The sequence below is a fragment of the Heloderma suspectum genome, chromosome 10 (assembly GCF_057233095.1).
Source record: "Heloderma suspectum isolate Gila_16-S chromosome 10, 16-S_ref, whole genome shotgun sequence".
Taxonomy (NCBI): domain Eukaryota; kingdom Metazoa; phylum Chordata; class Lepidosauria; order Squamata; family Helodermatidae; genus Heloderma; species Heloderma suspectum.
In genome coordinates, this window is record NC_139467.1 from 21,599,360 (window position 1) to 21,614,294 (window position 14,935).

Below are 14,935 nucleotides of genomic sequence, written 5' to 3' on the forward strand. Positions count from 1 at the left end.
CTGTTGTTGATGGGAAACCGACAAGCAGGACATGAGTGCAACAGCACCCTCCCACCCATGTTCCCCTGCAACTGGTGTACATAGGCACACTGCCTCTAATACTCGAGGTAGCATAGAGTTTTCAGGACTAATAGCCATTGATAGCCTTCTCCCCCAGGAATTTGTCTAACCCCCTTTTGAAGCCATCCAAACTGGTGGCCATCACTACATCTTGTGGTAGCTAATTCCATAATTTAACTCTGTGCTGTGTGAAGAAGTCCTTCTTTTTATCTGTCCTGAATCTCCCACCATTCAGCTTCATGGGATGACCCCATTGGGTTCAAGTATTATGAGAGAGGGAGAAAAATGTCTCCCTACCCACATTCTCCACGCCATGCATAATGTTATGCACCTCTGTCATGCCTCCACTTACTTGCCTTTTCTCCAAGCTAAACAATCCCAGCTGCTCTAACCTTCCCTCATAGGGGAGTTGCTCCAACACCTTGATCATTTTAGTTGCGCTTTTCTGCCCTTTTTCCAGCTCCACAATCTATGTGTGTGTGCATGCGCGCACGTGGTGACCAGAACTAAACACAAGTATTCCAAGTGTGGTCGCACCATAGATTTGCATAAGGGTGGTATGATCTTGGCAGTTTTATTCTCAATTCCTTTCCTAATTATTCCTAACATGTCCTATGTGTGGGCTTATCACAGGCATCTGTGAACAGATTGCTGGAGTACCTGGGCTCTTGCTCTGATCCAGCATGGCCCTTCTTATATGTTTATGTTCTATTCCTGTAGTCATGAATAAAATGGATAAATATGATTTCAGGGAGTTTTAAATGCAAAACTGCACATGCACAGGGTATTCCTTCTTTGTTAAAAATCAGGGTTGGCAAATAGGTGGGGTTCTGCTTGTTTTTCTCTACATATCAGGAATGTAGAGGCAGCTGTAAAGCATGGGATGGCGGGGTGGGGACAGGAAGAGAAATGTTAGTTGTGTGCGTTTCACAACTGAAGTAATACACATGTCCATCTAAAGGCGGCCTTCTGTAGGACCCTTAAGTCCAGGCGGGATCTAAAATTAACTAGTAGCACAACTGCTTGAGGCTATCGGTGCTTCACATGTTGGAACAGACCAAAATAAAATCATATGTGACATTATGTGCATGTGGGAGCTGCAGTCAGGATGAGAAAATGTAAGGCACAGACCTGAGTGAGAAAGGACGGAGGCCAGGATATGTTTGTTCCTCATGGTTTATTCTAGGACCTCAGCAAAATCGAGAGAGAGAGAGAGAGAGTCCTGTTTCCTCACAATGAGTCAATTGTCCCTCATAGCCTCATCAATCCAGTCTCTGTATCTGAAAATGTCCATGTAGACCCCAGGTTTTGTGGTGGAGATACAGGGCACATCTCCCCAAGACACTACACCATGCAGTTTCCCATTGCAGACAAGGGGTCCTCCAGAGTCTCCCTAAATTGACAGTCAAGAGAGGTATCTGTTAGCTCTGGGAGATACATAAACAGATATACCAGACATCCCCAAATGGGTACCCTCTGGATGGGTCGGACTACAACATCCCAGCATCACCCAGCCATGCTGGGAGTTGTAGTCCAACACATCCGGAGGGCATCAGGTGGGGGAAGGCTGAGATATGCAAACATGTAAGCCCCACCTATGCATGCTTACTATAAATGCACATCCCACGTGCATTTATAGTTCAAGAGACTTTTTTTAAAAAAGACTTTTTTAAAAAAATGGGGGGCTTTTAAAAAAAAGGGAGTGCAAAGGGGCTTTTTTTTAAAAAAGGGACATGTGCAAAGGAGACAGCCATACATTCTTCAAGCCTTCTGGAGTTGTGCCTGAGGACAGAGAGAGAAAAGCAGGGGCACTGCATTGCTCTCCTTGGTGCAACTTCTGCTTAGCTCCTCCCAAACCAGAATACACAAATCAGCCTCTTCCCAACCCTCCAGCAGGGCCAGGGTCAAGGGCAGGCATGGTCAGGACCCACACTGCAGTGGAGGTCCACTGACAAGAGCCCCTGGGACTTACTCCTCCTCTTCACCATTGCAGCCTGCTTGTTCACCTGCCTCTTGCTCTGGCCCTGACAATGGTGGTGGTGAGAAGGAAGAGTAGTGGGTGATAATGGGGATGAGAAGGTCGACTCCCTGAGGGAGGGGGCCCATCGAGGGTGTCTTGCCCAAGGGCCTTCAGAAACCTAAAGCTGGCACTGCCCTCCAGACGGGTTGGACGGCAACTCCCAGTTACAAGCTGTATTAAACCATTTTGCAAGATGAGTTCAGCACATCACAATCCACTGGAAATATCAGGTGCCACCTATTATAACCATGGGCATCGGATAACGAAACGCTCCTAATGAGGCAATGCAATTACAATCTAGGCAGAGCTAAAATAAAATAGCAAAAGTGCAGAACTATCCTAACTGTATCCAAAGTAAAGTCAAATTAGTTGGATGTAAGTCATTTTAGTTCCACTGACTTCAGTCACTGTCAATCCCAAAATTGGCTGGACTGGCCATTTTTAAAAAGATATGTGTCAGGCTGGCAGCTGACCAGAGCTCCATTCAACATGCACTACAGCAGAGGTGAGGAACCTCTGTCCGCCTGAGGGCCAAAGCCAATTTCAGAGAAGCTCCTGGGGACTGCATCCCAGGAGTAGGCGGAGCTAATGCCAAGAGGGGCAGGGCCAAAGGCAAAACGAACCAGGCCCAACGTACCAAACATACCAGCATATTTCAGCTGAAAGCATTTACTGCCAGTAACTAAGCCTTAGGAGAGGCATTTCAACCTTTTAGAATGGGGGAATAAACTGTGCAGGAGACCACCAAACTATCTTTGATTGGAGGGGGAGGGCATGTGCATCTGGCAAACCCCAGAGGGCCAGATCAGGGGCCCCATCAGGCCGGCTTTGGCACACAGGCCTAAGGTTCAACATCCCTGCACTACAGCAAAGGAATGCAAGCCGTGCACTTCCCAAGAGATGTGATGATCCCATGTGTTTCTGCGCATTATAGCTGCTATTTGTCTAATTCGCTGCTTTCCGTGGATGTTCACTGGGTGTTAATCATTCTGGAGGAGGTTAAGTGTCTGCTAAAGAGGGCTTAATGACAGCTTAACTGGAATGGAATTTCTGTTGCCACTTCTATTTCCATATGTCAGGAAGTTGTCCAACCAAGCTCCTCCCAGGCAGGGGTGCAAGATTCTGGGTGCAGTGCCATAAGTAGCCATTTCTAGGCACGGGGCAGGTTGCCCTATTCCACACATTCTGGATTAGAACATGGAACAGTGGAGGCTGGTGGCTCTGATGTCAGTGGGGCAGTGAATCCACTCCGGGTTTTAGTCAGAACCAGTCAGCACCTTGGATAGCTCCTTTAGAGTTCTGACTGGTTCTGAGTGGATTCACCACCCCTACTGACATCGACGCCACCAGCCTCCACTGACATGGAACCATATTTTTTTTTAATCACTTGTTGTTAGATAAAATGTAGACTCTCACCTACCTTCTCAAACAGCAGTAGTTTAACCTGGAATTAATTTCAGAAGAAAAAAAACCCAAAAATCCTCATGGTGGACATGAACTCCCAGAAGCGAACAGGACTTGTTTGTTCCCTACTGCATTGGCAGTACAGACTCTACAGAAGCATTTCACTCCAGGAATCAACTGGCAGTGTTGCCTAGTGGTTAGAGTATTGGATTACAACTGGGGAGGCCCAGGTTCAAATCTTCACTCAGCCATGAAGTGGATATTTGGGTGAACCTGGTCTGTTCGCTATCTCTTAGCTTAGCCTACCTCATAGCACTGTTTGATCTCATTCAACAAAACAATTCTTGAGCCTAGCCTTCCCCTATGGGTGCCCTCCAGATGTTTTGGACTTCAACTCCCATCAGCCCTAGCTAGTAGGGCCAGTGGTCAGGAATCCTGGGAGTTGTAGTCCAAATCATCTGGAAGACACCAGGGTTCGATGTACAGTAGTGCTTTTTATTGGTATTGAAGTGCACTGATAACTTTGGGGGCACATTGTGCATTCTGTATACCACTTTTCTAGCACGATTTCCCACTTTTTATTCTGTACTGTCCAAAATACTGCTACAGATATCACTGGGTGCACTATGAGGTATAAATACACAAGAGGGATATAGCATCACCATGATGGGATTGTATTGATATGAGGTGTAGATCTGGCCCAGGTTGGGGAAGTCTGCTTTAATCCTATTCTGGATGTGTGCCAAATCAACATGTGAAGGAAGAAGAGTAAGGATGAGTATGTTAGGTCTGCCCCACTGTTGCCCTCCCTATTACCTTCCACGAGCTGGAGAGATAACTTCTGCAGAGGGGAGCCTTCTTTACTCATGTAAGCTCCCTGCATAATTCAGAACCCTGATTTTTCCAGGGTTCATTATCTCACAAGTAGAGAAGGTTCCCCGTTGCAGTGATTGATTGCCTCCAATGCATGGAGGAAGCACAAGGACGGTGGTGAAGCAGGGGGGCAGGGGGAACTAGTACGCTAGTCCTCCCTCTCCCTCTCGCATGCCGATTCTACACATGCCTGTGTTAGGCTCTTGTGTTCCTAGGAAATGTCCTTACCTCACAGGAATCAGTGCCTCCCTCCATCGAGGCAGCACACATCATATCATAGTTCACCTCCCCAGAGTACAGAGCAGTACACTCCTTGAGAGACACTATCCTGACGTCTGTACAGTAAAGGACCATAGGGATGTTCCCTAGAACAGAAGTTGTTGAAAATTTTAAGAAACCCTGGGATTTTCGGCCGTCATTCATTATAAATTGGTCCTCCAAAAGGGGAAGCTGCCAAAACTTCCGGAGCAGAGTTGAGCTATTATTTTATTTATTACATCCATATCTAGGGTTACTGAGTTGCCAATATCCCAAAGCTTGAGACTCATAGAGTAGTGGCATCATAGTCTGGGCCTCATGATGTCATAGGGTAGTGTCTCATGACATCATAGGGCTGCTATTTCCTAAAAGAGAAAAAGCGGCAGACCAAGAGCTGTGAAAGTCTAGGAAGATGGACAAAATCAAGAGAAAGACAGGGATTTTTTCTCCATTTTGGAAGGGGAGGATTATTGGGGAAACACTTCTGGGGATTCTTATGCAGTGTTTTCTCTTTAAGAATGAGTGATTTTTAAAGTCATGTTTTAAAACACAAGACTGCTGCAGAACTCCTAGAACCAAAAGTTCAATGGTAGTCATTTGAGATTGGCTGATGGTTTGACATGTAAGTTTACCAATCTGAGGCCCTGAGAATGGAGCCCAAAATCTGAAGAGACATAATGGAATGGTAGAGCATATCGTTTGCATGCAGAAGTTCCCAGGTTCAACCCTTAGCTTCTCCAAGAATGGCTGGGAAAGACTCCTGTGGGAACTCTGAAGAAATGCTGCCAGTCAGTATATACATACCGGTGGAGGCTGGTGGCTCCAACTCCAATGGGGCAGTGAACGCACTGTGGGTTTCAGTCAGAACCAGTCAGAACTCCAAAGGAGCTATCCAAGGTGCTGAACCCTATCCCACACCAAAAAAAGTTGGGTTCAGCATCTTTGATAGCTCTTTTAGAGTTCTGACTGGTTCTGACTGAAACCCACAGGGCATTCACCACCTCACTGACATACAGTAGAAGCCACCAGCCTCCATTGGACAATACTAAGCTAAATGGACCGACCGTCTGGCTTGGTATCAAGCAGCTTCCTATGTTCCAATGAGACTCATGGCCAAAGCCTGAGAACTTATTTATATCCCATTTTTCTTCAGTATATCTCAACACAGCATCAAGCAGTCTGGTTGATTGAGGCACTGACCGGATCCAGACCTGCTTAGCTTCCACAAGATTGCCACATCATCTGCCTTCAGACCTTGGCCCTCGTGCTCCTTATGAAAAGACTCCCTTGGCTCTAGGGCGGCCACATATGAACCATCAAAAAAGAGGAAATGCACAACCAAAAAAAGAGGGCACAAATTTGCCTAAAATGTGTATATGCATCTATATGCACAGATGCAAATTTGGTAATAATTATTAGAATTTAAATAGAAACATGATAAATCTCACCATGGTGACAAAGACTGTGACCAGGTGAGCTGGGTCTTTGCCTATTCAATCTGCTGTAAAGGTGCTAACTGTGGACAAAAGTTCCTATTGTTCTTTTTCTTTAAACCAGAATTAAACGGGGCAACATTCCTACGACTCTGGACGTTTTATATTCATAAGGATTTTTGAGGGGGCATTATTTTGATAGGAAAACAGACTTTTCCAAAATCGTATTCAAAAAATAAGGAAAAAGTCTGAAGCTCAGTGGTGTAGTAAGTTATTTTAGAACTTGGATTTAATGGTTTTATGGGGGTGGGGGAGACTCTTCAGATGACCATAAATATTATTACAATTGTAAAGCACGTAACTAACATTTCTCTTCACCCCACATTCCAGATATGTTAGAACAATAACAACAAAATTGTTTGCTAACCTTGAATAAATAAATAAATACATACATACATACATACTCTAAGCATGTCCAGTTTTGCATTATGAACTTGCTTAAATCATAGCACCATCATTACTACAGTAATAAGATAGAGTTTGCTTCTGCTTCCCTGCTTCCCTATTAGTCAGGGTGTATCTAGAATAACCCCTTCATGGATCACTGCCTTGTTGTGGCGAAGGGGCTTGCGTAACCCAGTGAAGCCATAAGCTATGCCGTGCAGGGCCACCCAAGACAGACACGTCATGGCGGAGAGTTCTGACAAAATGTGGTCCACTGGAGAAGGAAATGGCAACCCACTCCAGTATTCTGGCCAAGAAAACCCCATGGAACATATCACAAGGCTAAAAGATATGACGCCGGAAGATGAGCCCCTCAGGTCGGAAGGTGTCCAATATACTACTGGGGAAGAGCAGAGGGTATTTCCAAGTAGCGCCAGAAAGAGTGAAGCGGCTGGGCCAAAGCCGAAAGGACACTCAGCTGCGGATATGTCTGGTGGTGAAAAGAAAATCCGATGCTGTAAAGAACAATATTGTTTAGGAACCTGGAATGTCAGATCAATGAATCAAGGTAAGCTGGAGGTGGTCAAACATGAGATGGCAAGATTGAACATGGACATCTTGGGAATCAGCGAACTAAAATGGACAGGCATGGGCGAATTTAATTCAGGTGACCATCATATCTACTATTGTGGGCAAGAATCCCTTAGAAGAAATGGAGTAGCACTCATAGTGAACAAAAGGGTGGGAAAAGCAGTACTGGGGTACAATCTTAAAAACGATAGAATGATCTCAGTACGAATCCAAGGCAAACCATTCAACATCACAGTAATTCAAGTCTATGCCCCAACCACTGATGCCGAAGAAGCTGAGGTTGATCGGTTCTATGAAGACCTACAACACCTTCTAGAACTAACACCAAAAAAAGATGTCCTCTTCATCATAGGGGATTGGAATGCTAAAGTAGGAAGTCAAGAAATCACTGGGATAACAGGCAGGCATGGCCTTGGTGTACAAAATGAAGCAGGACAAAAGCTAATAGAGTTTTGCCAAGAGAACACGCTGATCATAGCAAACACTCTTTTCCAACAGCACAAGAGATGACTCTACACATGGACATCACGAGATGGTCAATATTGAAATCAGATTGATTATGTTCTTTGCAGCCAAAGATGGAGAAGCTCCATATAGTCAGTAAAAACAAGACCTGGAGCTGACTGTGGCTCAAATCATGAGCTGCTTCTTGCAAAATTTCGGCTTAAATTGAAGAACGTAAGGAAAACCACTAAACCATTCAGGTATGACCTAAATCATATCCCTGATGAATATACAGTGGAGGTGAGGAATAGATTTCAGGGATTAGACCTGATAGACAGAGTGCCTGAGGAACTATGGACGGAAGTCTGTAACATTGTTCAGGAGGCAGCAACTCAATCCATCCCAAAGAAAAAGAAATGCAAGAAAGTCAAGTGGCTGTCTGATGAGGCTTTACAAGTAGCTGAGGAAAGAAGGGAAGCGAAAAGCAAGGGAGAAAGGGGAAGATATATCCAACTGAATGCAGAGTTCCAGAGAATAGCAAGGAGAGACAAGAAGGCCGTCTTAAATGAACAATGCAAAGAATCGAGGAAAACAACAGAATGGGAAAGACTAGAGATCTCTTCAAGAAAATTGGAGATCTCAAGGGAACGTTTTGTGCAAAGACGGGCATGATAAAGGACAAAGAAGGCAGGGACCTAACAGAAGCAGATGAGATTAAGAAGAGGTGGAAAGAATACACAGAAGAACTATACAGGAAAGATCTGAATGTCCCTGATAGCCATGATATCAGTGGTCACTGAACTTGAGCTGGACATCCTCGAGAGTGAAGTCAAGTGGGCCTTAGGAAGCATTAGTAACAACAAAGCTAGCGGAGATGACAGTATTCCAGCTGAGCTATTTAAAATCCTAAAAGATGATGCTGTTAAAGTGCTGCATTCAATATGCCAACAAATTTGGAACACTCAACAATGGCCGCAAGACTGGAAAAAGTCAGTTTACATTCCAATTCCAAAGAACGGCAATGCCAAAGAGTGTTCAAATTACCGCACAATTGTGCTCATTTCACATGCCAGCAAGGTGATGCTCAAAATCCTACAAGCTAAGCTTCAGCAGTATGCGAACCGAGAACTACCGGAAGTACAAGCTGGGTTTCGAAGAGGCAGAGGAACTAGAGATCAAATCACCAATATTCTCTGCATCATGGAGAAAGCAAGAGAATTCCAGAAAAACGTCTATTTCTGCTTCATTGACTACGCTAAAGCCTTTGATTGTGTGGATCACAACAAACTGTGGCAAATTCTTAAAGTGATGGGAGTACCAGACCACCTTACCTGTCTCCTGAGAAACCTGTACGAGGGTCAAGAAGCAACAGTAAGAACCAGACATGGAACAACCAAGTGATTCAAAATTGGGAAAGGAGTACGACAAGGCTGCATATTGTCGCCCTGCTTATTTAACTGCAGAGTACATCATGAGAAATGCTGGGTTGGATGAATCACAGTTCGGAATTAAGATTGCTGGGAGAATTATTAACAACCTCCGATATGCAGACGATACCACCCTAATGGCAGAAAGCGAAGAGGATCTCAAGAGCCTCTTGTTGAGGGTGAAAGAGGAGAGTGCAAAAGCTGGTTTGAAACTCAACATTAAAAAAACTAAGATCATGGCATCTGGCCCCATCACTTTCTGGCATATAGAAGGGGAAGAAATGGAAGCAGTGACAGATTTTACTTTCTTGGGCTCCAAGATCACCACAGACGGTGACTGTAGCCATGAAATTAAAAGACGCTTGCTCCTTGGGAGGAAAGCTATGGCAAACCTAGACAGCATAGTAAGAAGCAGAGACATCACCTTGCCGACAAAGGTCCATCTAATCAAAGCTATGGTTTTCCCAGTAGTAATGTATGGCTGTGAGAACTGGACTATAAGGAAGGCTGAGCGCCGAAGAATTGATGCTTTCGAACTGTGGTGCTGGAGAAGACTCTTACGAGTCCCCTGGACTGCAAGGAGGTCAAATCAGTCCATCCTAAAGGAAATCAACCCTGAGTGATCATTGGAAGGACAGATACTGAAGCTGAAGCTCAAATATTTTGGCCACCTAATGCGAAGAGAAAACTCTCTGGAAAAGACCCTGATGCTGGGAAAGACTGAAGGCAAAAGGGGACGGCAGAGGATGAGATGGCTAGATAGCATCACCGATGCAATGAATATGGACTTGAGCACGCTCCGGGAGAGAGCGCAGGACAGGAAGGCCTGGCGTGCTATGGTCGATGGGGTCACAAAGAGTCGGACACGACTGAACAACTGAACAACAACAACATCTAGAATAAATCCCAGAATCCTCTGCAATGCACAGCTGGTCCTCAGAATATCTCAGTGTGGGAAAGTAGAAAATGGGGAAACAACTGGCTTACATGGTGTGATGGTGGCATCACAGAATACCCACATCCAGCTAATAAATCTTAGACCCGGGGTAGGCAACCTGGTGAACTTCCAGATGTTTTGGACTACAACTCCCAGAATCCCTGACCATTGGTCACACTGGCTGGGGCTTATGGGAGTTGTAGTCCCAAAAAGCTGGAGGGCAGCAAATTGCCCACTGTTGCATTAGACCAATATATGATAATGTTCTAAGTCAGGGGTCCAACACGGTGTCCGTGGGCTCCCGAAATTTTTAATTTCTTGGGGGAGGGGTTAATATACATACATGGATTTGTATGAAATGCATACAACTTTCTAGCAATTATACATAGGCTTCAACAAAAGCAGACCAACTATCCAAATAAGTATCTATTTGAAAGTGGTGTCTATATGCCACCCATTCAAATATTGAAAGCGCTGTTAGGTCCTCAATCCATTGCATTATAGGAAGCGAGTGTGTATCTTTCCAACGATATAATATCAGTCTTTTAGCTGTCAAAGGGCACAGAGAATCCATTTACATTGAACAACTATTAATGTTCATGAAGCAGGTAAATAATTTAAAAGAGATTGTACATCAGTGAGTATTAAAGACTGTTCCCGTATAAAATTTATCTATGTAATAACCTCCTCCCAAAAAGAAGGAACTACTGGGCATTGCCAAAACATATGTTTAAAAGAAGCACCAGCAGCAGCAATTAACCAAATTAGACAATCCCTTATTAAAGAGACGTTGAGATGTCCAATAGACACGAACCAAAAGTTTTTGCTGAATAAGACACAGCCTAAGGTCCACAGATGTGACAGATAGATGCCAAAGTGGGGATCCACTGATTAGGCATTTTGTGGTGGCGCCCACAGCAGTTTCTCAAATTCCCAGATGTGCCCACAGGTTCAAAAAGGGTGGGGATCTCTGTTCTGAGTTATTTGCCCCCACTCTACATAGCATAATTCTGCAGTCCAGGCAGCTGCCCATGCAATGTGATGCATGATGGCACAGAACAAGGCAGGCCTTCCCTGGGATAGCATTGCTTACATACCTGGATAATTGAGGGGAGTGCTCCATCCCGACACCAAGCACTCCTCCCCAGGACTTGCTCTATGAGTGGCCAGGTCTATGGGCTGCACGTAGCAGTTAAGCTCAGCTGGGGACAGCAGCTTGACCAGCATGATGTCATTGTCATGGCTTGTGTGGTTGTAGCTGGGATGGACGACTGTTTTGGCCACAGTCCTGAATTGTTCTGTGCCTTCCAGGACATTCAGATTTATTTCTCCAAGTCGGACATTGATGGAGCTGCAAAGGAAGGAACATGGATAGCTTCAGCCCTCAGGAGGAGAAGTGTGGCATAAGAACATAAAAAAGCCATGTTGGATCAGACCAAGCATGGTCCATCTAGTCCAGCATTCTGTTCACACGGTGGCCAACCAACTCCCTATGGGAAACCCACAAGCAAGACATGAGTCCAACAGCACCCTCCCACCCATGTTCCCCAGCAATTGGGGTACTTAGGAATACTGTCTCTGATATTGGAGGTAGCATAGAGCCATCAGGATTAGTAGCCATTGATAGCCTTCTCCTCCAGGAATTTGTTTAGCCCCCATTTAAAGCCATCCAAATTGGTGGCCATCACTACATCTCCTGGTAGCTAATTCCATACTTTAACTCTGTGCTGTGTGAAGAAGTCCTTCCTTTTATCTGTCCTGAATCTCCCACCCATCAGCTTCATGGGATGACCCTGGGTTCTAGTATTTTGAGCTAGAGAGAGAGAGAGAGAGAAATGTCTCTCTATCCACATTCTCCACACCATGCATACTTTTGCACACCTCTATCATGTCTCCCCTTACTCACCTTTTTCCAAGCTAAACAATCCCAGCCGTTGTAACCTTCTCTCATAGGGGAGGTGCTCCAGCACCTTGATCATTTTAGTTGCCCTTTTATGCACTTTTTCCAGCTCTACAATATGCTTTTTGAGGTGCGGTGACCAGAAGTGCTCACAGTATTCTAAGTGTGGTCGCACCATAGATTTCTATAAGGTCAGTATGATCTTGGCAGTTCTGTTCTCAGTTCCTTTCCTAATTATGCCTAAAATGGAGTTTGCCTTTTGCACAGTGTTAAACATATTATTTTCCCCAGATTATTCCCTTCCGCTGAAGCAGGGAAGCTATTTCATCATTTAGTACCTACTAGTTTTGCCTCCATTTGCGATGCAAGGGGGCCATTACTCAATGGTGCAAGACATGTCTTGCATACAAGACGTTTGATGAGGAAGGGCAGCATATACATATTTTAGATAAATAAATAGCAACAGGTCCCATGTTCAGTCCCTGGCATCTCCGCTTCAGTCATACAGCTGCTGACAGGTAGACAATACTGAGCTGGATGGACCAATGGGTGACCCAGTCTACGGTATGTTGGTTAGCGCGCTGTACTCAGTGGCTGTGGGTGCCCATTGTGGCTAGTGGGACAGAGCACAGGGCAGATGTTCAATATTCTATAGAGAACAGAGGAGGACAGAAGATCATGTTTGGCACTCAGCAGCTGCACAGGTACCTGGTTATGGGGGGATTTCTCTGCCACAAGTGAGTGGGGAACAGGTGGTGGGTGAGTGCCCCACTTTTCCCCAATATAGAACGGCCTCTGGCTGTATCAAACATTTATTCCATTTTTTCAACCATTCTCATTCCATTTGATAGGGGGTGGAAATTGCTGTCAAAAAAATGTTCAAAGGAGCAAGAACATGTCATGAAATTCCCGTGGGTGAAGTGCAGGGTTGTTGCCTTAGTTACAAGATGGCCAAGGCGTTTGTGTGAGTGGCCTGACTTTCATTGTACCAGCGGCTCTCTGGTGGTCTGAAGACTCCCTGGCTTCCTGCACTTCAATTAAAGCCCAGGGGAAGGACAACTCCTTCCACACGGCTTTTGCAGACCTAGAAGTGCAAGCAGCCAGGGTGGCTGCAGAGCAAAGGAGAGATGTGCACTAGAAAGGAAGAAAACACACAAACAGCACCCCTAACCACTTTGCTATGGAAAAAGTAAACTCAAAAACACCACCAAAATACATTCAAAATCACCCCGGAAAATGAGGCAGAAAAACAGGGAAGAAAACTCTTTCTCAAGGGAAGAAAACTTTCAGAAAAATGGAGGACAGATTTCTGCACAGGACTAATGTTCATATAGTACCAACCTGAAAGTATGTTCACTTATGAATAACTATAGCAACACATCTTTTTGTGCTTAAGTTTACTCATGAGTTGCTGTGGCACAGTATGCCACTTGAAAAACGAATGAATCCCCCTTTTTTAAATTAACTGCAATATGTGCACACAAATTGTGTGTATACTTATTATTATGTTTTATGTATCACCAACAATGTTCATGATGCTTTTATAAGGTAAAAGAAAACAGATCCCTGCCCTGAAGAACTTACAGTCTAACATTCAATACAAGGGAGACAACAAAGGAAAGGGAGGAAGATGGAGGTCGGGGTAAACAGGGGAAGAATATGTGCAATATAAAAGTCAGCCAATAGTTCACCACATATTTCAATACCCCTGCATGCCCTTCATGCTAGCCAGCAAGCTGGCAGGATCACACACACCTACCCACAGTTGCAGTGAGCAGCGGTAAGGACCCATCCCTGGTTCATGAGGGTTGCCCCACAGTTGAAACGGAAGCCTTCGTAGATGGCAGCTTGCCAAGGTTGAGAGTGTGGTTGACATGGGTACCCTTTGGGTTTCATGATACTCCGGCCCCGTACTAAAAAACAAGCAAACAGGGAAGTAGCTATAGTTATTCAATACACTCATGTGTAGATATCCCTGCAAAGTTTCTCCAGAGCTCCATGAAGCTGTGGGCTTGGAGGATCCATACATTGAGTAGGGTACACTGAACTGCACTGCCCCCCAGTGGAGGCTGGTGGCTCCAATTTTGGTGGTGCAGTGAATTCATTCTGGGTTTCAATCAGAACCAGACAGCACTCCAAAGGAGCTATCCAAGATGCTGGACTTATTTGGGGGATGTGGTCCAGCACCTTGGATAGCTCCTTTAGAAATCTGGCTAGTTCTGATTAAAACCCAGAATGGATTCACAGCTCACCAAAATCAAAGCCACGAGCTTCACACTCTGCACTGTGTTGAGAAGTGACACCCGATACACACAAACACACATACACACACAGATCCATTGCAATTTTGCAGAGGATTCTGTGGGACGTTTGACTTGCAAGTTCCCACATCCTCCTCCTTCCTTCTCTTCCACACCAAAGGATTACTTCCCCACATATGGATTTGGGGCGTTTTGGCATGGGGCGGCATCTTCGGGCAGCCGCCCAGGCTCAGTGCCTCAGAAGGCCCAGTGCTAACCCCAGAAGTCCAGGCGCTGCTGTTGCCCCTCCCACTCTCGCCCGCCAGCATTCTAAGCAAAGGAGCAGGTGGCAAGAAGGAGGAAGAACCTACCAAAGGGATCACATCTTGTTGAAGGTCTCCCAAAACCTGGAGCCAGCCCTGGAAATTACCAGAAACATGCTAAGGCAGCTGACACAATTGCTACAGACAAAAAAATGAATGAATGCAGTTTAGATTTGTGGTAGTAACCATTCTGAACTGGTGGGTCACTGCCCCATTTGCCCCAAATATAGGGCCGCCTCTAGGTGCAGTGCTAAATTTTGAAGTTCAGAAGCTCATCATAACAGTCTGTGTACGCAGAGAGAGAGAGAGAGAGAGACCAGAGAGCAGCAGTGCGTAACTTCGAGCCCAGTCTTAGGCATGTTTAGACAGAAAAAAATCCTACAACACCCAGCATTCCCCAGCCAGCATGAGGGAATGCTGGGAGTTATAGGACTTCTTTCTGCATAAACATGAATAGGACTGTGCTCTTAATACCCAATTTATTAGGGTATTATGACTGCAGTTACCTGGAGGAGTATGCTCCATTGAACTCAGTGGTGCTTACTTCTGACTGCATAGATTCAAATTGAAAAAAACACATT

General features: G+C 45.1%; 1 protein-coding gene across 1 annotated transcript; it reads right to left on the reverse strand.

Annotated features, from left to right (window-relative positions):
- Nucleotides 1-1,228: 1,228 nt before the first annotated feature.
- On the reverse strand, nucleotides 1,229-14,492 carry LOC146337945 (kallikrein-15-like). Its single transcript, XM_084815481.1, has 5 exons — nucleotides 14,403-14,492; nucleotides 13,551-13,704; nucleotides 10,989-11,242; nucleotides 4,586-4,722; nucleotides 1,229-1,453 (listed from the first exon to the last, which is right to left on the reverse strand). The coding sequence occupies exons 2-5, from the start codon at nucleotides 13,685-13,687 to the stop codon at nucleotides 1,301-1,303; spliced, it is 681 nt and encodes a 226-aa protein (XP_084671607.1). The 5' UTR covers nucleotides 13,688-13,704; nucleotides 14,403-14,492; the 3' UTR covers nucleotides 1,229-1,300.
- Nucleotides 14,493-14,935: the final 443 nt, after the last annotated feature.